This window comes from Capra hircus, chromosome 14 (genome assembly GCF_001704415.2).
Source record: "Capra hircus breed San Clemente chromosome 14, ASM170441v1, whole genome shotgun sequence".
NCBI classification, from domain to species: Eukaryota; Metazoa; Chordata; class Mammalia; order Artiodactyla; family Bovidae; genus Capra; species Capra hircus.
In genome coordinates, this window is record NC_030821.1 from 79,014,344 (window position 1) to 79,041,046 (window position 26,703).

The 26,703-nt window shown below is 55.7% G+C and overlaps 1 protein-coding gene across 1 annotated transcript in view; it reads right to left on the reverse strand.

Moving 5' to 3' along the window:
• AGO2 (argonaute 2, RISC catalytic component) overlaps positions 1-26,703 on the reverse strand; it is a 91,324-nt gene that overhangs the window by 30,722 nt on the left and 33,899 nt on the right. Inside the window, exons 2-8 of the mRNA XM_018058614.1 lie at positions 17,898-18,093; positions 10,108-10,228; positions 4,970-5,151; positions 3,253-3,389; positions 2,621-2,755; positions 1,911-1,998; positions 465-612 (exon numbers count right to left, since the gene is read on the reverse strand). Coding sequence (XP_017914103.1) covers positions 465-612; positions 1,911-1,998; positions 2,621-2,755; positions 3,253-3,389; positions 4,970-5,151; positions 10,108-10,228; positions 17,898-18,093 — 1,007 coding nt within the window. The remainder of the gene's footprint in view (positions 1-464; positions 613-1,910; positions 1,999-2,620; positions 2,756-3,252; positions 3,390-4,969; positions 5,152-10,107; positions 10,229-17,897; positions 18,094-26,703) is intronic.

The window sequence follows — 26,703 nt, forward strand, 5'->3', positions numbered from 1 at the left end:
GACCAACACAGCCTGAGGGCAGGCGGGCCTGGGGCTTCAGCACGGCTGTGTGGACCCAGTCCTCAGACAGGAGCGTAAGCAGAGCTTCCTGGGAAGGGAAGCTGTCTACCTTCTGGACACAGATGGGAAAAACCCAACCATGGCCCAGATGTTCGAGCAACCAGACAAGCACTGAGAATTTAAAACGCTAACAGAAAACAGTTAGAACTCGGGCCTCCATTTCAGCATTTGATCTTTTCCCAGGCAATTGTTTTTCAAACCAGTAGTGGATTTTACACTTCCTGTGCCAGGGGTCTGCTGGGCACACATACACATGATCCTGACCTTCGCACAAATCCTGTGAATTACCAAATCCATCTTATTAATGTGAAAACTGAGGCTGGACCACGTCTGTGAACCTGCCCGAGGTCCCACAGTGGCGGGAGTCACAAAGTCTGGCCCAGCCCACAGAGACAGAGGCTTGCCTCCAGGGGAAGGTAGGTGTGTTTCTGCTCCTGTCCGACTTGTAAACACGGGAGGTGGGGGTAGCGCAGAACCAGCTTGTGCCTGTCCTTGAAGTACTGGGCCACCGTGCACTCCACCGTCTGCCCGCTCTCCTGCTGCAGCGGGAACCTACGGGAGAGAGACAGCTCAGGCCTGGAGTCTGCCCCGGGCCCCATGCACCTGCTCACGCAGCCTTCCTGGGTCTGCTTTCTCAGGGATGGAAGAGGCGGAGGGCCACCCAAAGCAGTCAAAACCACACCATGCCCTCTGGGTCATCGGGAACATCCCCAAGTCCCAAACTTTTTATCTCCAGAGTCAGAAAGAGAAAAATACCCCCACGCTCACGATATGCAGCAATCACAAGAGACACCTACATCTAGGGAACACGGAAAGGATCTGGACAAAGGCAAAGCCAGCAAGAACAGACTGTGCGCATTCCAGGCCGCCTCTCACTGACTCTGAAAGTTGTTCACAGGCTGCGTGCTCCAAGAGCCCGCCCCAGACAATCTGAGACCTTCCAGACAGGACGGCAAAAGGGATAAGCCGCATCTGCTCAGGCCTCTGCAGTCACACAGGCTGGGCTGGGGCCAAGGGTGCCGGGCACGGGGACCAGGACACAGGCTCACCCTGGCCGCCTGCTGCACGAGGCCCTGGGCGCCCTGCTATAAGCGGTGCCCAGAGACACACCGGTGCTTCTCCTGGAATGACCACAAAATAAACTCAAGTCCTCACTAGACCCAGGAGGCGTCCAGGTGGGGTGCAGGGGGCCACGTGCTTAGACAGCAGGGCACCCGTGCATCTAGGACACCTACTACCTCGACAGGGACCCCACCTGCCTGTGCTGTGATGGGACACCTGCAGAGGCCGAGTCCAGGCGTGTCCACTCGCGCCCACCACCCTGCCCGGCCTCTGCTCAGTGCAGAGGACTGGACAGTGAGCCCGCACGGCCCTTGTCGCGCTGGTGACATTCAAGGAGAACTGCTGTGGAGTCCCTGGGAGTTCCCGCCCAGCCCACCACATCCAATCTCATCCCCACTCCTGCCTCCACCAGGACAGGCCTCATGATTTCATTCCACGGTGTGAAGTGTGGATCGACTAAGCCAAAGGGGCACTTCCAGAACTCACCATGCAGAGTCTGGACTTGTGAGTGACAGAGAAGGCCCCAGAGGGGCTGGGGGGAGTCTGAAGGGACAGTCACTTATGTCTGGTGGCTGGGGGGAGTCTGAAAGGATTTATGTCTGGTGGCTGGGGGGAGTCTGAAAGGATTTATGTTTGGTGGCTGGGGGGAGGCTGGGGGGAGACTGGGGGACTCATGTGCAGTGGCTGGGGGGAGCCTGAGGGGACTCGCGTGAGGTGGCTGGAGGGAGCCTGGGGGGAGCCTGTGGGGACTCGCGTCCGGTGGCCGGGGGCAGTCTGGGGAGACTCACGTCTGGTGGCTGGCCGGCCTCCGGGTCACGTTGCACACGCGGTACTTCCTCTTCATCTGCCCGCAGTGCGTTATCTCCACCTTTAGACCTAAGGACACAGAGCGGCTGGGCTTCAGCATCAAGACTTGGCCTGGCCTGTCGCGACACCCCACCGACAGACCACTGGATTTCAGGGGACCGTCACCTGCAGACCCACGCTGAGGGCCTGGGCCGTCTCACCCGCAGGGGTGCCTGAGGCCTGACGAGGCCTGAGGCCTGTGCTCAGAGACAATGGATGACGTGGGCTCTGCTGAGAGCGTGGTGTCCGTGCCCATGGCCTTCTGTGCTTCCTGTGGGGATATTTTTAGCAGAAAACCCTGCTGCTGGCCTCTGTACACCCCCGGGAAGGACAGGTGCTGAGGGCTGGGCTCCGGGGTGTTCCAGCAAGCAGGAGGACCCAGCCCGACCACGGTGCCCTGGACTGCACTTCCTTGAGTGGAGACCAAGCTTGATGAGTTCAGACACCCCAAGTGGTGAGGAGCCAATGTTCCGGAACATCTGAGACGCTGGTTAAGTCCTGAGGCCACCCTGGGCTCTCTTCCGCGCTCAGACGTCACGGGCCACCCTGTCCCCGTGTTGATGAGTCTGACATCGACTGCCCCCGCCTCTAAGGAGAAATGTGGGCCCCCCTGGCCATGTGCCCCTCAGGTCTAAGGCAGGCAGCTGCTTACCTTTGATTTCTTTGGTAAACTTGACCCTTTGGGAATCTGTCAGAGGTTTCTGTTGTTCTTCAATACTTTTAAAATCCAAGACTTCACAAACAAACTCAATGACTGGCTGTGCCTTATAGAACGCTGTTGCCGAGACTGTGGGCGGGAAGAGAAGACGTGACGGGGTCTGCCTGGCGTAACCCCTTGCACGGCAGAGCCCCCGGCCAGGCGGGAGGGCACCTGGCTTCCGCGCCCCCTGCCCGTGGAGCGGACTCGGAGCGGGGGTGTGGCAGCGGGGACTTGTGCTGGGGCGGGGACTGCCACTGCCCATCCCGGCCAGGGCAGCGCTAGGGGCCGGAGGAGGCTTCGGTCACCTCTGAGTGAAGTAAAGCTGGGCTCTACAGCCACAAGCCGTGGGTTTTCTGGCGGTGTGTGACCACCTCCTGGCCTCCATCTCGCTGAAGTTTATCCAACACAAGGGCAGCTGGGAGCCCCCCCGCAGCACCCTGAGCCAGCGTCTGGGGAGGGGGCCCCACAGAGGCTCTGACGGTCGAGCCTCAGCGCTGCTGCCCTCGCTCACGAGCAGGTGCGTGCAGAGCTGGCCTCAGGGGCCCTCCCCCTGAGCCCCACCCTGGGACCGGGGCTCTGTTTACCATCAATATTCAGCATCATCTTCCAGAGAGAAGGCCGGACGGACTGATGGAAGCCAAACCACACCTCTCGGCCCCCGCCCAGCGGGTTGGAGCAGCCCTCAGATGCCGTGAAGAAGGAGCGGCCCACGGGGGTGTACCTGGAACAAGAGCTTCGTCTAGGGCAGCCGGCGGGCACATACCCTGAGGATGGCCAATGTGCAGGGGACATGCAGGAGAACGTCCCCCCGAGAGCTGAGGGCACGTGGCCTGGTCCTGCCTCCCATTTCCCGCAGGACCTCCCACCTCGATGCCTCGCCTGCAGCCAGCACTTCACACCTTTCTCGGGCAGGGTGGGCGGGGTGCAAGTGCAGGTGACCGCGGTCAGCCAGCTAGACAGGCCCTTCCTGGGCCACAGGGCATCTGGCGCTGAAGGCCAAGGGCCTCCCAGAGACCAAGCCCCCGGGCCATGCCCGCTCCGCTCAGCTCCTCCACAGGGCGGAGAGGGAGACGCTAATCTCAGATCTCGCTTGGGGATGGAAGGATCCCCTCGCTGCATGTGGAAGGATCCACACCCCTCCCAGGGCCAGTTCCCGCCAGGGCTCAGAGCTAAAGGCCCCCTCACTCTCAGGGCAGTGGTCAGTGGCTGTAGAATCGCTGAGGGTCCCCAAGGGAAGACCCTGCTGCCTGCAGACGCAGCCGCCAACCAGACATGCGGCCTGCTCTCTACCTCCCCTCAGACGTGCTCATCCTGCCTCTTTCTCCACTTTTCCCAAAGACTTTCCTCCTGATGATAAAGGTAACTTGGTGATTAATTCAGAGGGATTTGGTGGGGGGAGAGAACAATCACAGCAATTCCTGCTGCTCATTTAAAAAATGGATTTGACATTTTGGCAACAACCCTTAGGAGCTGTTCCCCGCCCTGGCGGACAGCCTGCCCTGTCTGCAGAACAGCAGGGCGCCCTGTGAAAGCCCACCTGGCCCTTCAAGGCGCCTCCTCTTACACTCACACCTCAGAGTTCTGGTCAGGGTTGGGAAAGCGCAGTTTGGAGGTTCATTTCAGTTGCAAGTGTTCCTTCTTTTACTTAATCATTCAAACAGTTCCCGAGGTCCCACTGTGCAGGACACATGCGGAAGGAAGAGGTGATCCCGGGAGAAGCTCAAGCTCCCGCACGGGGACCTATTCAACTCTTGGGCCTCTGTCTGGTCAATTACGAGCCATCCAAGTGTCCCAGCAGGTTCAAATGCAGTGATTAGTGGGGGCAAAACCCCACAGGATAGAGCCAAAGTGGGAAACCCCCAAGGTCCTGAAAGGCTCCTCCACGTGGCACAGGCCAGCTGAGCACAGAGCTGGAACATGGGTGCGCAGGCGACCGAGAAACGGGACCCATCTCACATGCCAGGTGGAGCGACCGTGCGCCCAGAGTCAGGGAGTGTGTGCCTGTCTTGGGACACAGGGAGCGGGTGAGGGCAGCTGCTGGGGGATCCTGGGCGATTCTTCTTTCTCCGGTGGGACTGTGTGTGCCTGAGAGTGCTTTCTCCACCTCTGTGTGCCCGAGACTCCGCCAGCTCACTTTCCTGGCAGGCACTGCTGCTCTTGCCCTATAAACCCGGGTGTGTCACCACCCGGAGCCCCAGGCCCAGCACATCCTGGGAGAGCAGATTCACATTCTCAGGAAATGGCGGCGTCGGAGGCAGACCCTCCTGCTCCTCTGGCCCCCACCCGACGGGCGGTCCTCACCTCATGGACGGCAGATGCCTCATGACCACGTCCAGGGCCTGGATCGTCTCGAAGGGGACGCTGGGCAGCCGCCCCGAAAGTGCATCGTGTAACGCCTGTAAGCTCACGCAGGACACCCACTTGATGGACACCTTGAAGATGCGGTCCTTCCCTTCTCCCGGCAGCGTGACCTCCAGCTCCACCTGGGAGGGGACCCAAGCACACGGCTACTCATGCTTTCTGAGGAAGCTAGTGGGGAGCTTTCATGGCCCCGAAAGGCGCCTCCCTGTGGCCAAGCCAGCCAAGCACAGTTTCCACACAAGTTTCCCCACTCAGCCCCGCTCAGCTCCTCTACAGGGCGGAGAGGGCGACGCTGAGCTCAGACCTCGCTTGGGGGTGATGGGTCTGCATGTGGAAGGGTCTGCACCCCTCCCAGGGCCAGCCGGCTTCCAGAGCACCCGCGGTCAGGGAGACTCAGCCGGTCCCCCACCCAACGGAACAGGGATGGGCGTGCCGCCCCTTCCGACCCGGAGGTCCCGGCCTCCCAAGCCTGAGCAGATACACAGGGGCGCCGGAGCCAAGGGTCAGCACTGCCGAGGGCTGGGCGGCTTCTGTGAGGCGGAAACCCCAGGACGGGGAAAACGGGACGCAGGCATAAACAAGGCTGTTCTTGGGATGGAGGAACGGGGTGCGGGCAGCTCTCTGGGGGTCCTGGACAGTTATTCTTTCTCGGGTGGGGCTGAGAAAACTGCAGAGGATGTGGGGTGGGGGGTTCCTGTTTCCTGGGTCTCTGAGTCCATAAGCTAGGTTTGCAGTGCATAAATCATGAGCATGAGCCTTCTCAGAACAGACTCGAGACAAAACAGAGCAAGACACTAACAATGATCGAGATGGACGGACGTTTCCAACCTTTCTGTTGGATTAGACTTGTCTCCAGTGCGACGCGGGGAGACCACAGTCACTCAGTGGAGGATGTGGACAGTGGGGACATCATACCCCAGGCTCAGCCTCGAGCAAACAGGCCGCAACACTGCTGGAGGGCTGTCGGTGCCCACCTGTGCACAGAAGTGCCGTGGGACAGCATCACCAGGGCCAAGAAGGCAGAGAAAGCAGCTTCAACCACCACCACGAAAGCGCAGGCGGGGGCCAGCGTCAGAGGCCCTGCCACTCACACGTGATGACGGCGGTGGTGGTGGGGGGCTCATTCTCACTCTCGCCCCACCCCCAACGCCTGCACTATCCCTCTGCTCACCCCTCGCCCTTCGGGGAGCGCTGCCTCTTACACTGCTACCCGCCCTCAGACACCCCAGAGCAGCAACCAGACCACATGGAGCCCTGCACATCTATGACTCATGCAGGCCCCAAACCAGACATGGCCCGGGCTCCGTCCAAGGAGCAGCAGAGTGTGAGAAGGAAGCCCGTTCTTCCCAGTGGATGGATCTCAAGCACCTAACACTGACCAGAGGCAGCTAGCTGGACGGCTGCGACAGTAAGGTTCGTCTCAAGACAGAGGACATGTTAAGGGTGAGCACACAGCCAGCGAGAGCCGTCAAGAGAGCACCAGCTTAACCCGAGTCATCAGGACGGGGACTGTAGGGGCAGCCGGGGAGGGGTGAGTGAGGCCGGCAGAGACCCGCGTGTGGCCGCAGAGCGCGGCCAGGAGGTGGTGGGGACTCACACCCGCTCCCTTCACACACTGACTCCAGCGGGCACATCATGCCCACTGTGCTCGGGAACCAGTGCTAAATTAGATGGCTGTTAATGTCATTCTTCAGAAATGCCTCTATAATCCCACCAAGTGGGGATTTGGTGGGGTGTTTCCCTTCAGGAAGAGGTCCTCCTGTCTCCAAGTAGAGTCCAGACCAGCCTCCTCGCAGTCCCCGGCAAAAAGGGAACGGAAGACGCTCCAGGCTCTGCGACATTCTCCGTCAGACACGCCTCAAGAGGCCGCACTCTGCAGCCTGACCGGGCAGGCGGCTCCTCCGGGATGCCGTCTATAACGTGGGGCAGCGGGCGGCCCCCGGCCTCACAGATGCTGTGCGCACGAGGACGCCAGCGCACCGGAGCCATGACCAGGAAGATGCCCCCCGCCACCTTCTCACCGTGGGCAGCGTCAGCAGAAGCACCACCGCAGGCCTAGAAAATAGGAGACGGCCCTGAGGGCTGACCTCTGCAGTCGGACAGAAGTCACACGCTGGGTCCTTCCTGTCTGAGCGTCACCGGGGTGACAGAGCAGAGTCCCACCTGGAGCCGCCGTGCGGCTGGAGGGAGCACCAGGGAGGGCCGGGAGCACCACTCGCCACGGGCTCTGCTCACCCAGCCGTCCACAGACCCACAGGGGGAGCACCATGGGCAACAAGCGAACACGCTCCTGGCTGCAACTCACGTCGTGTCCCTGCTGAAGACGAGCCAGGAGCAACACCTGCGTGGCGAGCAGCCCAGACAGCGCCTTGGTCTCCTGCACGGAGAGGCGAAGGGCGGGCCTGGCGTGCAGGGGCCTCTCAGCCAGCACGGGGATGGCAGGGAGGAGGGAGGGCTGGCGGGAGAGACGAGGAGAGGAGGACAACAGCTGCCCGCTGGGGGTCCAGGACCCAGGCACGGTGTGGACACCCCAGGCAGCCGCCAGCAGACTGGGGCAACTGGGGACATTAAAGGATTCCCTCTTACTACACAATTGCCTGTGATGCAAAAAGAGTAGTGTATGGAAAAAAGAGCACACATAAAAGGAAAAAAAGATGGCTCTTTGCTACAAGATGTAAACGGGTGGGAAGAGAAAAGGGTAGCATCTCACATGAGCTCCCAAACAGAAGAAGACATGAGTTTCTGCACCTTGCAAATACGTGACAGACATTACAGGTCACTGGAAGGAGGGGTCTGGAATCGGGAGACTCCACCCAAACCAGACCCTGAGGCTGTGGTCAGCTTCTCTAAGCCCACTTGAGGAAAGAATGAAGACGGGAGCGCTCCCAGCTAAGAGACACAAAGTGGCTCTGGGGTAAAGAATCTGCCTACCAACGCAGGAGGTGTGGGTTCGCTCCCTGGGTCAGGAAGACCCCCTGGAGGAGGAAATGGCAACCCACTCCATTGGCAAGTCTTCTTGCCTGGAGAATCCCATGGACAGAAGAGCCTGGCGGGCTACAGTCCAAGGGTCGCAAAGACTTGGACACGAGTGAGCACACATGCAAAGCACCCACCAAGACCTGGTGAGACGCCCAAAGTGCTGCTGTGGCACCAGGCACCCCACGAGCAGCGGTTACGGCGGCAGAGGCGAGCCCTCGGCCTGCAACCGTCGCTGTTAGCATCTGCCAAGTGTGTGCCAGGCCCCCGGTGCTGTAACAAGTACTTTAGACCCTGACGCCCCTCCAGGCATGATTTGAGACCAGGAGCGTGGGCATCACCCAGGAGAGCTGCTTAAAGCTGGAGACACCCCAGCCCCAGAACCAGAACCAGCACTTAACAGAGGCCCCAGGGCTATGGGGGAAACACAAAGAGTGGAGAAGCCGTCTCAGGGTGCATTCACTCACTGGGGGCGGCACAAGGACCCTGGCAGGCGGCTGCCACACCGCCTTCCATTTTACAGGGTGGCAGGAGAGGCAGCTCACCCGAGGCCCCACCACTACTCAGGGACAGGAATGCACTTGGCTCATACCCACTACCACCCCGGCGCCCGTGTCAACGTCAACAACGACGTGTCTCAGCTCTGACCACCACATATCCTCCCCCATCCCTTCTGAAGGAAAATATTCCTCAGGGCCCCCCGTACCTAATTATAAATATGAACAGACAACACTGTGAGTAAACTCCCTAGGCTTTTCTTTCTTATACAACTTTAAACAAAAACAAATGTGCAAATTAAACGCAAAACTTTATAACTAATACACTTGAAATGGAATGTATTGCATGGAATTCTCTAGGCAAGAAGACTGGCGTGGGTCCACCCCATTCCCTTCTCCAGGGATCGAATTCGGGTCCCCCACATTGTAGGCAGATTCCTTCCCGTCTGAGCACAAGGGAAGCCCCATTTCAAAGGCAGAGAGCATGTTCATTTGCAAGAGGTGGTTCTGCTCAGCTGACTGGCTGGCATCAGGTCCCCAGGGCCAGGCAGGGCTGGTGAGAGGCAGGCTGTTATCTCAGGGGCCCTCATCACTGCCCCGCCCAGCCTCGGCCCTAACAGAGGCCTCCTATCAGAGAACCGCAATTCCCAGCCGTGCTGCTGGGAGCTGAAGCAACCGACCCTGCTGCCCATCCAGCCCAGTAGAGGAGCTTAGTCATTTTAAGATTATCATTAAAATGCAAAAGCAAAACCACAATGTCCTGTCTGCAGAGAACTTGCAGGTGACAGGGCAGTAGCCTCAGATCTCAGATCCTCTAAGCTCTGAGCTATCTTCCTTCTCAGGGACTCTTTTGGTAAGAGGCTAACTGTGTAGGTCATTCCTGAAGGGAATCAGCTTTTACATTCTTATCGGGATAATTGTTCAATTACTTGTTTGTGTTTTGATGTTGTTCACCCCCCCACCCCTCAGGACATGTAAAAATGATTTCCATGCCGTCTTTGGTCTTCCTCTCTTACAAACAACACCTATCATCAAAGCAGGGCAGCCCAGTGACTGGAACATGTGCCAAGAAGTGGCAGCTGCTAGGCAGAAGGGTTACTGCTTTTTAAATAAAGCCACGGCAAGAATAAAGACAATAAGGAGAGATGACATGTTAATCCAACCATGACTGCCAGGTTGATGAATCATGGCATCACTTTGGACGAATCGCTGGTTACAGCCGAGTGACCGCTTGCTTTTGCTGCCAACGTGGCACCCGTCTACACCTGCACAAACACACTTCTCTCTAGGTCTTCACAGACCCAGCCCATGATGCAGGTTCCTGTCTAGGGTTGGCCTGGAGCATGCGCGGAGGTGTGTGGTTCACATTTTAAAGTTTCATGGTTTCGGGACGTTCTCAGTGTCTCTCTCTGGACTCAGATGACGTCACCCTCTGCCGCTGCAAACCACAGCCCACAGATGATGGTGTGCACGGACCCTACCGTGAAGCACACAACCGCTGGGGGCTCTCTGCCCGTGGGGGAAGTGACTCTGCGTTGTGACGAGAGGGACAGCAGGCTTGACCTCTCACACACTGCTCCACCCAACCCGCCTCGGTGAGCTCACCTTATCCCTCCCGATCGGAAGGGGCATCGCTGTGTAGAGATTCTTCCTTCCGTCAAACACTGGTTTCCGATCCCCAAAGATCTGTGTTTTAAAGTGCTGAACCATATGTTCCACTATTTCCCTGAAACAAGACAGAATTTGAGCAAAACATCAATAAAACCAGGGAAAGGGCATATAAGGATGACATTCTTTTGACACTGGTTTTTAAGCAATTTTGATAAGCCCTGTGACTCATTTTAATAACCTGACTTTCAACTTCCTTCTACCAGAAACCAAACTAGACCCTTGGGTGGTTTACACTCACTCACCCCAAGGCTCAAACACAGGAGAACTCCTTCCACGACCTCACTGTGCAGGCTGAGGGCCCTGCCCCGTGAGGGAGCACCCCGGCCCACAGACACCGGTGGCCGGCATGGGCTGGCCTCGCACTTCTGTGACCCGCAGCAGAACACGCGCTGGGTGCTGCTGCCTTTTCAGTCTGGGCTCTGGAACAAAGACCCTGAACCTGACATGGAGGTTTGCTGTTGTAAGCGACAGAGATTCTGGGGCTCTCCTCAGGCAGCAGGAACCCAGTGGGCACGAAGCAGCTGTTCTGCTGTGGGGCTCGAGGACCGAACGGGCTGTGAGCCCACCTTGCCCTGCTCTGCCTGCCTGTCCACCCACCAGCCTCTCCGCACACCCAGCACAGCAACACTGCACGCCCACCTGACTCTGTCAAGGGCAGAGGATGGGGAGGCACGCCGGAGCTCAGCTTTGCTCTAAGCCTCTGCCTCTGTTTCGCTGGCTTCACGAGGAACGCACCAAGCCTCTAATACCCCACCAAGAGAGCCTGGCCCAGAAGGTATGAAGCCTCCAGGACAGCTGGTGCCACTCTGACCCCATCCCTGCCGCCCCGACCAGCAGCCGGGGTGCAATCTCACCTGCCGCTCCACACACTATCCTGGGCCACCCACGACAAGGCGGCCCCTTCCTCCACGCTGTCTCCAGACCACTGCTCCCCAAGCTTCGTGGACCCCATCTTCTTGGTCAAGCCTGGGGTCTTGATGGGTCTTCACCATCAACTCAAGGTCCAGATGGCTCTATTGGGACATTCCACCCACATTCAAAGAACAAATCACCCAACCGAATTCAAGTTTATTGTGAACAGAATTAAGAGGGCACACGCCCCAACTTTTCTCTTAAACACGATGAGGTAATTATGGGACAACCTCACTTATAAACACAGATGCAGAACAAAATAAGAGAAAGCCCCACCCTTCATGGCTCCTCTCTCTCCCAAGATTGGAATAATCAGCCAAACCAATGTGGTCCTCCCTAAAGGGACCAGTGAAGTCTATTACAGTGAAGAGCGGACCTCACCACAGTTAAGTGTGCAGGGGATGAGGGGCAGGGGACAGCTAGTTCCAAGGGGCATACATGATTCTTTTATTGGGGCGCTGAAAACACTGTGAGATATTTAAAAAACAAAACTACCAACCGACAAACCATATTCATGGACAGGAATATTCAATTTCCCAAACAAATTCACTCTCTCAATCCCAATAAAAACCCAGAGGGGTTAATTTTTATCTGACAAGATTTAATAAACTGCAAAGTGTATTTGGAAATAAGAAAGGATAAAGGCAGGGAGGGACAGACAAGCTGAACTCAGGACAGACTCGAGGACCCAGAAAACGACCCACAGAGGCAGACATTTCACTTATGAGAGCAGGAGCAGGAGAGACAGGACAGAGCGCAGGTGAACCGACCGAACGAGACAGACAGACAGCAGAGACAGCAGACACACCTGTGACTCCAGGGGCTGACGAGGGACACAGGCGAGGGAGACGGAGAGCTGCACAAGCTTCCAGTTATAAAAGCATATGTCACCAGACATTTTTGATGTATTCTTTGGTTAATTTCTAATTTCACAGATTTTTGCAGTAACACCTTCTCACTGTGAATATCAAATACGGATAATGCCCTAAGTCTGCCTAGACCACCTCTACTTCAGTTCTCTTCCCAGAAGCAACCTTTTTATCCTCAAAGCTATGCATTTTCTATAAATACAGAGGTACATTAAAAAAAGAAAACAAACAACGTATTGTTTTTCTAAACACATGACATCAAACACATGGTTTTGGAGCTTGCTGTTTTCCCAGGATTGTGTTTAAGACCTTCCCTTGTCATTATATATAGAAAGTGCCACTAAGTCTAGAGACAGAAATGTCACTGTACCATGTACCATAACGTGATACTGACAAACCATATGGTTGTCTGTATTTCCAGGTGTGGTACTCACACTGTGAAGCTCCATTTCACTGCTGTCCATGGTTTCAGTGTTCCACGGTGTGTTTATTTAACCATCCCCAGTGGGTGATTTGAAACGATTTCTTTTCCCTCTCTTTTTGCCATGACAATATTAGATGTGCTTGTACACATCTCTTTGGGATAAACACTTAGAAGCAGAATTGGTGAGTCAAGGATATATGCTGTACTAAGCCACCTTCTGAGAAGTCTGCACGGGTGTACATTTCCTCCCATGAGCAGCAGGCTGCAAACCGCACGGCCAGGCTGCACCGCCCCCGCTCCCCCGGCACAGACAGCTCCTGCTCCGTGTTCTTCAGGAGCCACTTGACCGAGCTCAAGAGGAGTACGAGGGAAAGGACAGCCAGAGACAGGAGCACACCTTCTTCCTTCAAGCAGCCCACCCTGTGCATCTGAGCACGGAAAGTGCTAATTCTGACCTGACAAGGTTTCCAGTGCTGGCGGAAAGGCCTGCACGGCCTGGACCGGCCCTGGGCACTGGCTGTTGCGGGTGCCCAGCTGCGGCCACAGTGGCACTGGAAGCCTCCTGAGGGGCCCTGCTTTATACTAAACCCCTCCCACAGCACCGCTCAGGACGGGGACGGGCTGTGCTGCCAGGGACGAGGGCGCACTGGGCAGGTGTTCACAGTGACACATCAGAACGTGTGTAGACGGCATTTTTCTCCCAGGGCTGCACGAAGCCTCAGGCACTCAGAACTGACACGTGCTTTAACACAGACTGCAGCGTGGAAGCACACGGGATTCTGAGGACTCCCTGAATGGCGTCAGTCTGGGGGACCTCCTGCGTCTGACTCGCTCCCACTCCGGGCTCCCGCCTCCTGCCCACTGGGAACGTGAACCGCATCTCCCTCGGCCCACCGTAGCCCACTGGCACAGGGCAGGTTCCACAGCGGCAGCATGGCTGGAGAGAGGGACTATGTCAAGGTGCTAGCGCGTCATGCGTTCTTCTAACGCAGAAACTTTACTTCTGACATTTTTCCAAGCTCTTAGGATTGATTACAATTTTGAGATTGAACCTGAGCCAAGGTCCATCAGAATTACCAGCAAAATGAACGCGGAAGGCACGTACATGGAAGCAGGCAGCGACTTTCGGGTGGGCTCTAAACCCAGGGGAGCCGCACAGCACACGAGCAGGGCCTGGGCTGGCCTGGCTGCAAAATGCAGCTCAAGACTCATCTGGGCTACTTCCTGCTTGACTCAAGGCGAGTTCTAGACACAGGGCAACTCCAGAACCTCGCAGTCATAATGGCAACAGGCCTGTGGGAGTACAGTCAGGTAAAAACATCCCATTTTAATCACCATCAGCCTTCTTCTGCTGCCAGATGACAAAACCTTAGTCATGCCTATTTCCATAAAAGAAAGCTTCCTGTACACTGTGGTTGATGGGATAATAAGAGCCCACTGCTGCCACGCCAATCCAAAGCTCAGGAAACGTGCTTTTCCACGCCTTCGTTTTGGTTCTACGAGTATATCCAAATCACAGATTCTCACAGGATTCTGTCCCAAGGAGACTCAAAATCAGACAAGCCCGTTCATGGAGCGTCTCAGAGCATGTAAGGCACATTAAAGATCCCAGAAGACCTTTAGTAAACAAAGCTGTCTGAACCAGTTGTGCCCAAAATTCTGGTTTACACACACATTTTTTAGTAAGCACATATTTAAAGGACCTCATATAACTGTCAAGTATTGTTTCTTTGGAGACATGTCTTTTGGGGATAAATATGCAGAAATAGAATTGGTGGGTCAAAGGGTGTGCACTATTTTTATTTTAACATGTACACCAAGTCACTTTCTAAAAGGTCTGAACCAATGTGTACCGGCCACACTGAGTGCATCCAACTGCTTAGTTTTACAGATAAGGGAAAACAAGCCCCAAGCACTCTTCCTCTTACAAAGACTCACTGGGAAAAAATCTACAGCCAAGAGTACTTTATAGGGTACCAGTACAAACCAGGGAGCCGATCTGACTTCTCAAACTGCAACTCAGAATTCTGTTTCTGACCATAACAAAGTAGGAAGATGTATCCTCCCATCCTACAAAACTAGTGAGAACGTGAGAACCATTTATGGCCCTGGAAATCAGGCGGTTTAGGGCTGTGATCACTGGGGAAGGAACACACATCCGCTCTGCTGGGAGTAATTTCTAAACCACAACACAAGATAGGAGCATTAGCGAGCAGCAGTCTCGCCCTGAGGAGACAGGAGCAGAAAGCTGGGAGTCTGTGCGGCTGGATACCAGAGAAAAGAGCAAATACATGATGTTCAGGGAGCAAAGAACCCACGATCCGAGTGAGGAAGCAAAGAAAGGTGATGTGTAATCTAAGGGAAAACCTGCCAATAGAAACAACCCCTGAGATGACCCACATGTTGTAATTAGCAGACACGAGCTACTATAATAAATATGCTATTACTATAAATACATTCAAAGTCATCAAGAAAAAAGATGAGTGAACAGACGAGAAACGGCAGAGAATGTAAACTATGAAAAACAACCGAGTGGGAATCCCAGGACCAAAAAGTACAGTATATAAATGAAAAAAATTTACTGCATGTTTACCACCGAAGACTAGACATTACCAAAAGAGAGGACGGGAGGAATAAAGGGACGTTAAAGAGAGGCCGGCGAAGGCGACCCAAACCGAGAAAAGAAGGGGAACTCTTTTTTTAAATTACAGTCACAAGACAGAATCACATGGTCTAACACATACAGAATTGCAATCCTGGTAGGAGAAGAGGAAACTGAACAGGAAAAATAGTTAAAGAAATGATGGCCAGTATTTCACCCAAATAACATGAAAGACACAAACATACAAATCTAAACAACTAAAGGATCCCAAGAAGGAAAAATACAAAGAAAACTCCACCTACATACATCACAGTCAAACTGCTAAAAAGCAAAATTAAATAGAAAGTACTTGGAGGAAGAAGGCAGATACATACTGGGGAACTATAATTTAAAAAAAACAGGACGAAACAAATCCCCGAGATTTCATCAGAAACAATGAGGATTAAAAGACAATGCTTAGTCCCTCAGTCGTGTCCGACTCTTTGAGACCCCATGGACTGTAGCCCACCAGGCTCCTCTGTCCACGGGGCTTCTCCAGGCAAGGGTACTGGAGTGGGTTGCCATGCCCTCCTCCAGGGGATCTTCCCCACCCAGGGATCAGACTCAGGTTTCCTGCACTGCAGGCAGATTCTTTACCATCTGAGCCACCGGGGAAGCCCCGAAGTCAATGTAATAACATGTAATTTAAGGTACTGGGGGGAACTGCCAGTTTAAAATTCTACATCCAGCAAAAATCTTTCAAAAATGAGCAGAAAGTAACCATATTTTCAGATTTTAAAAAATGCTGGGAGGATTCATCGCTGGCAGGTCTGCACAAGGATAAACGGGCTGGAAATCCTTGGGGGTCTCCCAGGGCAGGTTTGAATCCTGTTTACTACACATCTCTCACGTCTGCTTCTGCTTCATTGACCACTCTAAAGCCTCTGGCTGTGTGGATCACAACAAACTGTGGGAAATTTTTAAAGAGATGGGAATACCGGACCACCTTATTTGTTTCCTGAGAGATGTGTATGCAAGTCAAAAAGTAACAATTAGAACTTACGTGGAAGTGGTTCAAAATGGGAACCAGTTGGGAAAGGAGTATGACAAGACCGTATACTGCCACTGTTTAACTTATATGCAGAGTACATTATGTGAAATGCTGGAAAAGATGAATCACAAGCTGGCATCAACACTGCTGAGAGAAATACCAACAACCTTTGATATGCAGATGATACCACTCTAATGGCAGAAAGTGAAGAGGAACTAAAGAGCCTCTTGAGGATGAGAGAGGAGAGTGAAAAAGCTGGCTTAAAACTCAACTTAAGATCATGGCATCTGGTCCCCTCCTTTCATGGCAAATCAGATGGGGGAGAAAGTGGAAGCAGTGACAGACTTTATTTTCTCGGGCTTCAAAAATCGCTGCGGATGGTGACAGCAGCCATGAAGTTAAGAGGCTTTCTCCTCGGAAGGAAAGCTATAACAAACCTAGACAGTGTATTAAAAAGCAGAGACATCACTTTGCTGACAACGATTAGTACAGTCAAAGAAATGATTTTTCCAGTAGTCATGATGAATGTGGGACCTGGACAATAAAGAAGGCTGAGTGCCAAAGAACTGATGCTCTCAAATTGTTTCTGTAGAAGACTCTTGAGAGTCCCTTGGACTGCAAGGAGACCAAACCAGTGAATCCTTAAGGGAAATCAACCCTGAATATTTATTGGAAGGACCGATGCTGAAGCTCTGATACTCTGGCCACCCGATGAGAAGAGCCAACTCATTGGAAAAGACCCTGATGCCGGGAAAGATTGAGGGCAGGAGGAGAAGGGAGCAGCAGAGGATGAGATGGTTGGATGGCATCACCGACTCAATGGACATGAGTGTGAGCAAACTCTTAAGAGACAGTGAAGGACAGGGGAGCCTGATGTGCTACAGTTCATGGGATTGCAAAGGGTTGGACACGACTTAGCAACTGAACAACAAAAGAAACCGAAATGAAAAGTGGAAAGGAAAATAAGCCTCAGCCTGGGTGAAAATATTTCCAGTATAGACTCAAACCTAGAATACACTAGTTAAAAGCCCTACAAATCAGTAACAAGACAAACACAACCCATAAAATAGGGGTAAGACCTCAATAGACATTTTACTAAAAAGTAACACATGAAAAGGTGCTCAGTTCATTGGTTATCAAGAAATGGAAGTTAAACCACAGTAAGTCGGTGATGGACAAGGAGGCCTGGCGTGCTGTAGTCCGTGGGGTCGCAAAGAGTCGGACACGACTGAGCAACCAAACCGAACTGAAGAAACCATTGCACCCTCACTGAAATAGCAACAATCACAGGGACTAACTGAGCTGAGCGCTGACGGCGGCAGGTGGAGCAGCAGAGCCTCACGGCTGCCGGGAGCGGGAGATGGTGCGATCGCGTCCCACGCCGCAAAAGCTGCACTACCCTCTGACCCACCGACTCCACCCCAGGTATTCATCCAAGAGAAGGGAAAGCACGTGCACAAGAAAGACTTGAACGCGCATGTTCCCAGGAGCTTCATTCACCACCGCAGAGCGCCAGGGCACCGCATGGAAGGACGAGTCAGTGAGTGGTGAGATGATCGCTTCACTACACATTCCTCTGCAGCAAGAGCAAGAAGCTCTCAGCGCGCACAGAGCCGCAGGCCAGGCTCACAGCCCGCTGAGTGGGAGAAGCAAGGTGAAGGTGGCTCTCTCGCGGGCAGGGGGCTGGGAGGGCTGGGGCACGGGGCAGCTTTCTGGGGTGAACCCTCACTGAGCTGCACACTGACAGTGTGCACTCACTGTATCTCAACACAAGCACGTTAAAAAGCAAAGAACACAATGGAAGCTTCCCTGCGGGAAAGAGGACCCAAGGGATCTGCTGAGAACTGAAGGGTGGATTTGTCTTAAAAGACAGACAAAACAGAATACCTGTTAACTCTCCTCGGGCATTTCTCTGGCTTGATATCCAACTCATAGTGATAGATGTCAATTTTTGGAATGTCCATTTCAAAGAAGTTGGCCTGTAACTTGATTGTTCTCCCGGAGGTCCCGAAGTCGGGTCTGGGTGGAGGCTTGAAGGCATATCCTTGGATGGGTGGCGGTGGCGGAGCAGGAGGCGCGAGTGCTGGAACACAAAGAGGACGCCCGTGACCCAGGGCCCAGCTGCCCGCCGCCTCCCGCCCAGGACTGGCCCGCAGGCCTGCCCTCCCGCCCTCTCCACTGCGCCGCCTCCTCCTGGAGCTCTCCCCACTCTCGCCCGGGTCTGCCTGGTCAGAGCCCCCCAAGCACCAGGCTCGAGGCCCCCCTGAGCCACGCTGCTCCTTGTCCCTGGCAGCCTTGACACTGAACCGCGCCTTCCTCCCGCAGGCCGCGCTCAGCTCTCCTCACTTCTTCGGATGACAGGCTCCTCGCAGTTCAGACCCTCCCCAGGCCTGTGCCTCCATCAGGGAGTGAGCTGCGGCCTGCTCCACTGTCAAGACCCTTCCCACACACTTTCCACGGCCGACTGCTCAAGAGTGCTCATCAATTTCATCTCCTTTTCCCTTGAATGCCTCCTTTCCTATCCACCTCGGCTCAGACGGTAAAGTGTCTGCCTACAATGCAGGAGAGACCCGGGTTCAATCCCTGGGTTGGGAAGATCTCCTGGAGAAGGAAACGGCAACCCACTCCGGTATTCTTGCCTGGAGAATTCCATGGACGGAGGAACCTGGTAGGCTATAGCCCATGGGGTTGCAGAGTCGGACACAACTGAGCAACTTCACTCTCTCTGCCCCAGCTTGGGTTCCCGTGTCATCCTGGTGCGGACATGTCATCCAGGCGGCCCCCTCACCCTGTGCAAACGCTTCTCCGGCCCCCAGCACGCAGCCCCAACACTGAGGCACTCATGCCTCAGCCTCATCTCCTGCCGCGAAGAGACCCCCGCCCCACCCCCAAGAGCCAGCTCACACCTCCGAGCCCTGCACACACCGGCTCTGCCCACGAGCCCTGAGCAGTTCACTCAGTGCCACAGCGGCCGGGTGTCCAGCTCACCGAGCTCCACTTCCAGGATGAGTCTGCTGCGCGTGCTGTCAACGTCCTGGGCCCTCGGCCTCCCCAGTAGGACCACGAGCAGCTTGAGGATCTGGTCTGAGAGCGTCTGACGCACAGGAGCCCAGACACACCAGATCCACCCCCCGCACTCACACCAGGGGAGGCCCAACTCAGGTGGAAAAGGCTCGCCAGTGTCCTCTGTGATGGACCACCAGAGTCACGCAGGAGGGGGTTCGCAACACCAAGAGTCAACAAAGCCAAGCCTCCCCAACACCAACACTCATGCAGACACCATGATGCCACATCCCAGACCACTTCCTCCACGACGCCCCTCTCCCAGGGGCTTCCGACAGCTATGCTTGGGTCAACACGGCACACGACTACGCCTGCCGTCTCTCAGCCTGGAAGCCAAGCCTCATCACCCCCTTCTCTACCACAGACCAAAATCACCTCCCCACAAAGGGGGCATCTCAACAGTAAGCCAGCTCATGACTTAAAAACGCAGCATATACACCAAAATTAAAAAAAAAAAAATTATAAACCTCTCTGGTTACCATACTTGCTATGTATATTTTGGTTCTTTCTTTACAGATGAGAGATTAAAGATGGAGCAATGTTAATTATTAGCAAAGGAGACCAGGCCAGAGGGTCGTTAAAGGGACCAAGATCTTCGTGGTGGTGTCCCTCCTCCATGACTCTTAAATCCATTAATTTAGTCTAGGAGTGCTCCCACTTGCCACAGACAGTTAATAAATAAATAAATAAAAGAAACTTTATCTCAACTCAAATTTTCAGTAAGTCCATTAATAAAATTCAAGCTGTGGTTTTAGGGGGGGAAAAAAACAATGAAAAAAATTTCCAATAACAGAATACCTTTAATTTTTGCTCAAATATCTTTGCTTCAGAAAAGTCCTCATAAAAAAAAGAAAAAAATTCCATGTACTTCAGTCCCAGTTGACATTCACAGGAAACAAAAGCACTCTACAAAAAATAACAGAAGTGGTTCTTACTGTATTTCTGACATTAAAAAAAAAAAAATTCAGAGAGTCCTTGAATTACTTGTTTTCTAGTTGGGTTTCTTTCTATGAGAAAACAAACATGCTCCAAGGGTTATTAAATCTCTCTGAGTCAAACCACCTGGAGACCTTCCGGTCTCTGCACTGGGCTAGTGTGACTTCACAGATGACACACTCACAGCCTCCACAACAGCCCGTCCCTGCACCAGGCTGCCTGTGTGCCCCACGCGCCGCCGCACGCCAGGGCCCAGAGACGGAGGGCGCAGGGCGAACAGGGCCCGCGTGCCACCTCCCGGGGGCAGGCCTGCGTGTGGGCCACCAGCGAATCACTGCGCCTACTTCTCCAGTCAGCAGGCCCCAGGACCCTCGCACTGAGGGTCCCCACCATGCCGAGGAGTGGTCCCCACTTGCCCCCTGGGGACAGATACAGACTCTCTGGCCTCCGCACTGAGTGCCCATGGGCGCGAGACCCCTGTTCTCAAGTGGACTTGTATCCAGTGAGAGGAACCTTGTGAGTGCAGAGTCAAGGTTAAACCTTTGTGTCCCAGGAAAGGTCCAGCCACAGAGCCACAGAAATCTGGCCCCGGGGCACTTCAGGAACCAGAGCACAACCCACAGGGAGGGAGTCCCAGCTTACGAATCGCTCTCAGTTTTTTTTAATTAGAAAAATTATTTTTAATTGAAGTATAGTTGATTTACAAGATCATGTAAGTTTCAGGTACACAGTGCAGTGATTCAGTCCTTTATACACACACACACACACACGTATATACACTTAGTCGCTCAGTCCTGTCCAATTCTTTGCGACCCCATGGACTGTAGCCCACCAGGCTCCTCTGTCCATGGGCATTCTCCAGGCAAGAACCCTGGAGTGGGGACTCCCCTGATGGCGCAGTGGATGGGTTTCCACCGGCCAGTGCTGATGACACAGGCTTGATCTCTGGCCAGGGAAGAGTCCACAGGCCGCGGAGCAATGAAGCCCGCGCTGCAGCCACTGAGCCCGCCCGCCCAGAGCCTGCGCTCCACAACCAGAGAGGCCACCACAAGGAGAAGCCTGAGTGCTGCAGTGGAGAGCAGTCCCCACTGGCTGCAACTAGAGAAAGCTCACACAGCAGTAAAGACCCAGCACCATCGCAGATAAATAAAACTAAACAGACACCTATGATTTAAAAAAAAAGAATACTGGAATGGGCTGCAATGCCCTCCTTCAGGGATCTTCCCAACCCAGGGATCAAGCCCAGGTCTCCCGCATTGCGGGCAGATTCTTTACCACCTGAGCCATCAGGGAAGTCCATATAAGCCCATATAAACACACACACCCACCCTTTTACAGAGTCCTTCCCCACAGGTCACCATATAGCACTGAGCACAGTCCCCTGTGCTCCACAGTAGGTCCCTGCAGATCCACGGTTCCTGACTTTGCCTCTCAGCTGCATGGCAAAGGGGTCGCCTCGGAACCCTGAAGCCATCTGAGGCCCAGACAGTGACACAGCCGATGTGCCCACATCACGCACGCCCAGGCTGCCCCCCGCCTCACCCCACAGCCCAGTCACGGGCGCGGGGCTGGCCTGGGGCCCCTCTCAGGCTGAGGCTAGCGCTCCTACAGCCCCAACACCCACCACCTGGAGGCAAGAAGCTGTGAAGCAAGGAGAACTGTTTGCCAGTTTGCGTTGCTAACCTGTATTAATAAAAGCAACGGGGCAATGCAGTGGCAACAAATACATAAAATACACAAGGCGTTTCTTCCCCATCCCGAGCCTTCAGTAAAGAGAACACGGACAGTTCGTGAGGAGGCACATGGAATATAAACTCCCAGGGTAAAGCCCTGTGAGCGGAGGAAACAGGTGCGAACCCGTGTTTGTACCTTCGGGAAGGAAACCCTCGCGCCGAGGGATGTGAGAGCACCACGGCCTCGGCCCTTGAGGACACCACGGGTCTATTTTTCTGGGGCGCAGAGAGTCCCGCGTATAAACCGCCAAACAGGCAGGAGGATCCACTAGCAATGCTCAGGAGGTGGAGGGGGTGCCAGCTGTCCTCCCCGAAGGAGGGACGCACGGGCACGGGCAGCGTCTGACCCGGGGAGCTGAGAAGCCAGCGCAGCCTCACCCAGGAGAGCTCTGCGGACGTCTGCCCTCCACGGCCACAGCAGGAATGGGGGCTGCGACCAGAGAGAAAGGATGAGGAGACGACACGGCCCCCAACCCCCCGGAGCACAAGCTCCCTGGTCGACCTTGCCCGGGCTCCAGAAGCAGCCGCCACCAAACAGCCAAATAAACGGAAGCCCAAGGAACAGCCCGAGAGGAGCAGGCATCTGGGGAGACTTCCCAGAGGAGACGCCACCGAGCTGGCGTTAGGCCAGGTGGCCGGGGCTCCGGCCACCCAAGAGGGCACTCCGCTGCAAATCTCCACCTAAGAAGGCCCTGCCGTGCACACAAGCCGGGCACGCAAGTCCCGGCTCCCAGCCTCTCTCACACCTCCTCTCTTCACGGAGAAATGCACGTCTGACCCCCCTGCGAAGCTGCCAGCAGACACCCTAGCCCACGCCCCTCGCCGACCCCAGGCCACGCGCACAGCACATCTCCCATCCGGCAACCAGTCGGACAGTTTGGTCTGCAATGATCTGCTCGCCTCCACACAGGCTACGTTTGGGGTCAGGAGGGCGAGTCCTCTGTTCTCGTCCAGGAGCACCAGCTGTCACAGCGGGCAAGCTGCCAACATAGCCCCGCCACGTGGGTGACTCAGCCCCCAGCGTCCGCTCCTGACCAGGGTGCGGTGGGCAGGGGTAAGCATCAGGGACAAAGCGGGCACCCAGAGTGCGCTGCAAGGCCGCTGACGGTCCAGCGCGTGTGTGTCAGGCCTCCATTTTTAGAGCCACAGCTCAATCAGTGAAAGGGAAACGTGTAGTGAATGAGTAATCGACTTCCTGTGTGAGTAACCGGGTCATAGAAACCAAAGAGCTCTCCCCAGATCCCGCGGGAGCGAGCCTGTCACCACGCTGGTCCTCCCACAGAAACCCGCCCCCAGGGTCTGGGCTGTCGCAGAGTTTAGAGGAGGGTCCAAGAGCAGGGCGAGGGACCCAGCCCTCAGGAGTGCTTCACTGGTCCCAATCCCCACCCAAAGTGAGGGACGCAGGCACGTGGACAGCAAGCCACGCTGTCACTGCTGGCCTCTCCCACCCGGAGCTGGGGGCCAGGGCCATGGGCCCACAGAGGTGCCCAGAGCCCACTGACTTCATGGACCAGCACGGGCTGGAGCAGAGCTCTTCCCACCGCCCAGGGAGAGCCTGCGGGGGGCACAGCCGGGCAACCTCACAGTCAGCTAAGATCCGCCCCTGCCCCAATCTGGGAGAAGGAAGTCCGCCTCCTTGCAAACGCTCAGATGACTGGCGGCGGGGTCCTTTCCTGACGAGAGCACAGGACGCCCCTGTGCGGCATCGTTTCCATTCAAGGAGCCGCCGCGTTTCTCTGCCCGTGATAGCAGACGTGGGCGGACTGGGTGAATCCTTCCCGTACTGTAGTCTTCTGATTATCAAAACACACACTTATTACAGAAGGTGTAGAAAAATACAAAGAACACCTCGATCACCTATTGTCCCAGGCAAGCTGGGACTCAGACACAGCCTTGTGGCCAGAAGAGCACGGGCGCTCTGCCCCCAGGCCGCGCCGCCTCAAGCCTTTAGGGAGAGCAGCCGAGCGCCGCGGTCCGGCCTGCCCGACGTCCCGTGGGCAGCATTTGCAGCACGATCACAGCCGCCACCTGCTGAGGTCTGTGCGCCCAGACGAGCAGGAAACGCGGGGCTCGCCTGTCACGTGGCAGCGGTCACAGGTGCTACTTCAAAGCCAGGGTGTGCACCGACCTGCTGCTGGGCTTGTTATTAAGCGTGGTAGCGTGTTACGGTGCCACCCTTCTGGCATTCTGATACACCGTTCAATGCAACCAGTGTCCTCTGTCATCCTATGTGCGCTGCTTGCCTTAAAAAACCATTACTCTGGAAAGGGACTCATCACGCGTCACCAGACTGACAGAGGGGCTCATGACCACAGACTCTGGGGAAGCACCTGCTCCAAGGGGACAGGGTGGCCTCATCTCTAAGCAGAGAAGAGGATGTTCTGGTGGCTGCTAACATCACAAAGCCTCTGCGGTTTCTGCGGCGGCGTGGAGGGTGGGCAGGTCTGACGTGCCTCCCCCGGGAACAGCCCTTCGGGCCAACGGGGCCGCTGTCTCCATGGCTGCCCCGTGATCACCCATCCCTGATGTGATGTGAGCTCACGACGTACCTGCTGCCATGACAACAGGCTCTCCAGGCTTCTGCGCATCACACAGGCCGCCCACCATACGGCAGAGTCGGGAACTGGAAATCAGACATTCTGAGAAGGCCTGGCAGCAGTGCCCCAGGGCCTGGAGGCTCTGCCCGCAGCTCACCCAGGGCCACGACAGCAAGGCAAGTGTCCTGGTGAGAAGCGTGGAATCAGGCCATCCTGGTGAGCAGGGGGACGAGCACAACCATTCAGAGAAGCTCTTCATTTCTGCCGTTTTCCATGCACTTAAGCCCATGGAACGGAATTTTCCAAAAACTGCAAACTACATTAGGTCAGGCACTGGACCTGGAATCTGATGGGGAGAAGACGGCCCGCAGCAGCCTCACTCCAGCCTTCACAGGGTATCTGCTGCTACAAACAGGGGCCAGCCGACACCATCAGGCTGAGAACAGCATCCCTGACCACAGACGACTTGAAATAAATCACAGAACTTGGAGCCAGGAGTCACCTTAGAGTCACAGAGAGTAGCTTCCCTCCCCACTCCCTGCTCTGAGTCATGGACTGCGAGGGGCTCTGGGCAAGTGCTGGGGCCGTGACGTCGAGACGGATCTGGGGGCTGGTCTAGGGAAGGGCTGGAAACAGCAAGTACCAACCAGGCAGCGGGCACGAGGGCTTCCCAGAAGGGGCTCAGCGCTGCCTGCACCGCCCCACCCCCACACATGGCATTCCTGCTGCCTCATCTCATTATGAGTTAGCTGACCTTCAAAAGCAAAAAGATCTGCCTGACTGTTCACTCCTGGGTGACTGAAATGTTCCCTAAGAAAGGTCTAAATTACAGAGTTAATAAACAAATGGATATCCTGGCTCTTAAACTAAGCAGCTTGGGCTACTGGCAAGGGGACCGAGGTTCCGGGCTGCACTCACTGTCTGTTCTGTGCTCCCTGCACTTGGGTCACAGCCTTGTGGGGAGGCTGGAAGGCAGGGTCCTCCTCCAGGACGCGAGCCCAGCCCACCGGCACCCGTGTCTTAGTGGGGCTGAGATTAAAGAGCTGCCACCCAAACACCAGGAAGCCATTGTAAAGCTCTTTCCAGAATCTCAAAGTGAGCATTAGTATTCAAAGGCATGTATCCTCTACCTTCCTTTTAGAATTCTGTACTCATTATATTGGGCATCACAGCCAGAAACTATGAGGGCAAGAGAAAGTGATAAAAGCAGCTCAGAGCTACTGAGCCCTTCCATGCCGTGCCTGGGGCCAAGCTGGGGTGGCATCAGCTCCTCTGTGCTTCTGGACATCACTGAGAGGAGGACACGGACGCATGGGATGAGCGACATGTAGGGTCCCTCATCAGGCAGTGGCCGGGCAGGACCACTGCCGGGGTCTGTGTGTCCCCTGCACCGGGCCTCATCGAGGGCATGGGCCAGAAAGCAGAGGCTGTCAGACCAGCACTCTCCCCTAAAACCGGGGCATGCGGCTGCCACCGGGCAATCCACCTGCTGCCCACACGGGCCGGTCTCCTGCAGCCGCCTGAGCTGACTGAGCCACGTCACACCATCGCACCAGCCTTCTCGGTGGAGGGAGTGGAAGTGGCCTCGGGACGAAGCTCTGAGAACACAGACAGGACACTGTCGGCTGGAGGGCAAGTCAAACATGCACCATCTACAGGACTGCAGGCCCAGACCCGGGCGCCCGCACCCACCGGGAGCACAGAAACCCAGCGGGCGCCCTGCAGGGTGGGATCCAGGCTGCAGCCCAGACACCTCCAGACTCAGAGGCAACTCGTGCTTCGGGGCACGAAGGAAGGGGGACACTCGGGGCGCAGAGAACCTGGCCCCGGTCGCTAGAGGGAGGAATCACCCCCAGCAGCATGGAAACCAGGAGCGCCTGGTGCCACCAGGGTTCTGAGCAGATGGCCAGCAGCAGCCTGCGGGGTGGGAGAGGCTCCATGGACACCACGTGGTGGAGAGGCTGACCATCAGGCCTCCCCCTGACACTCCCAGGCCCACGGGTCCTGCCCCCGCCCAACCCTGGCCGCCCCCAGAGGACCTCCACTTCCTCCTCCCGCCCTTGGGCAGGTCTGGTCAGCATCTGCCCAGATGAGGAGAAAAGTCAGCTGGGCAGAGCCTGGCAACCCCCTGGGCGGCCTCTCCAGAGCAGAGAGGGGTGGGGACAGCCCCCGAGAAAGGCAGCCAGCGTGGGCACAGGGCAGTTCTCTGGAAACGTGTCAGCCTCGCACGGCCACAGTTCCTGTAAGCCCTTCACTTCCTCCTCCGCCAGGGGGAATCCCCGCCTGTCTCGGCCTGGTTCCTGGTGAAGCCCTAAGAAAGGGCCCTGCAGGCGGCCTAAGCAGAGAGCTGGTGACGGGCAGGTGCGCCCAGGTGAGGGCAGGCCCCGCAGGCCGCGAGCCAGATGGACGCTCGGGGCGCCCACA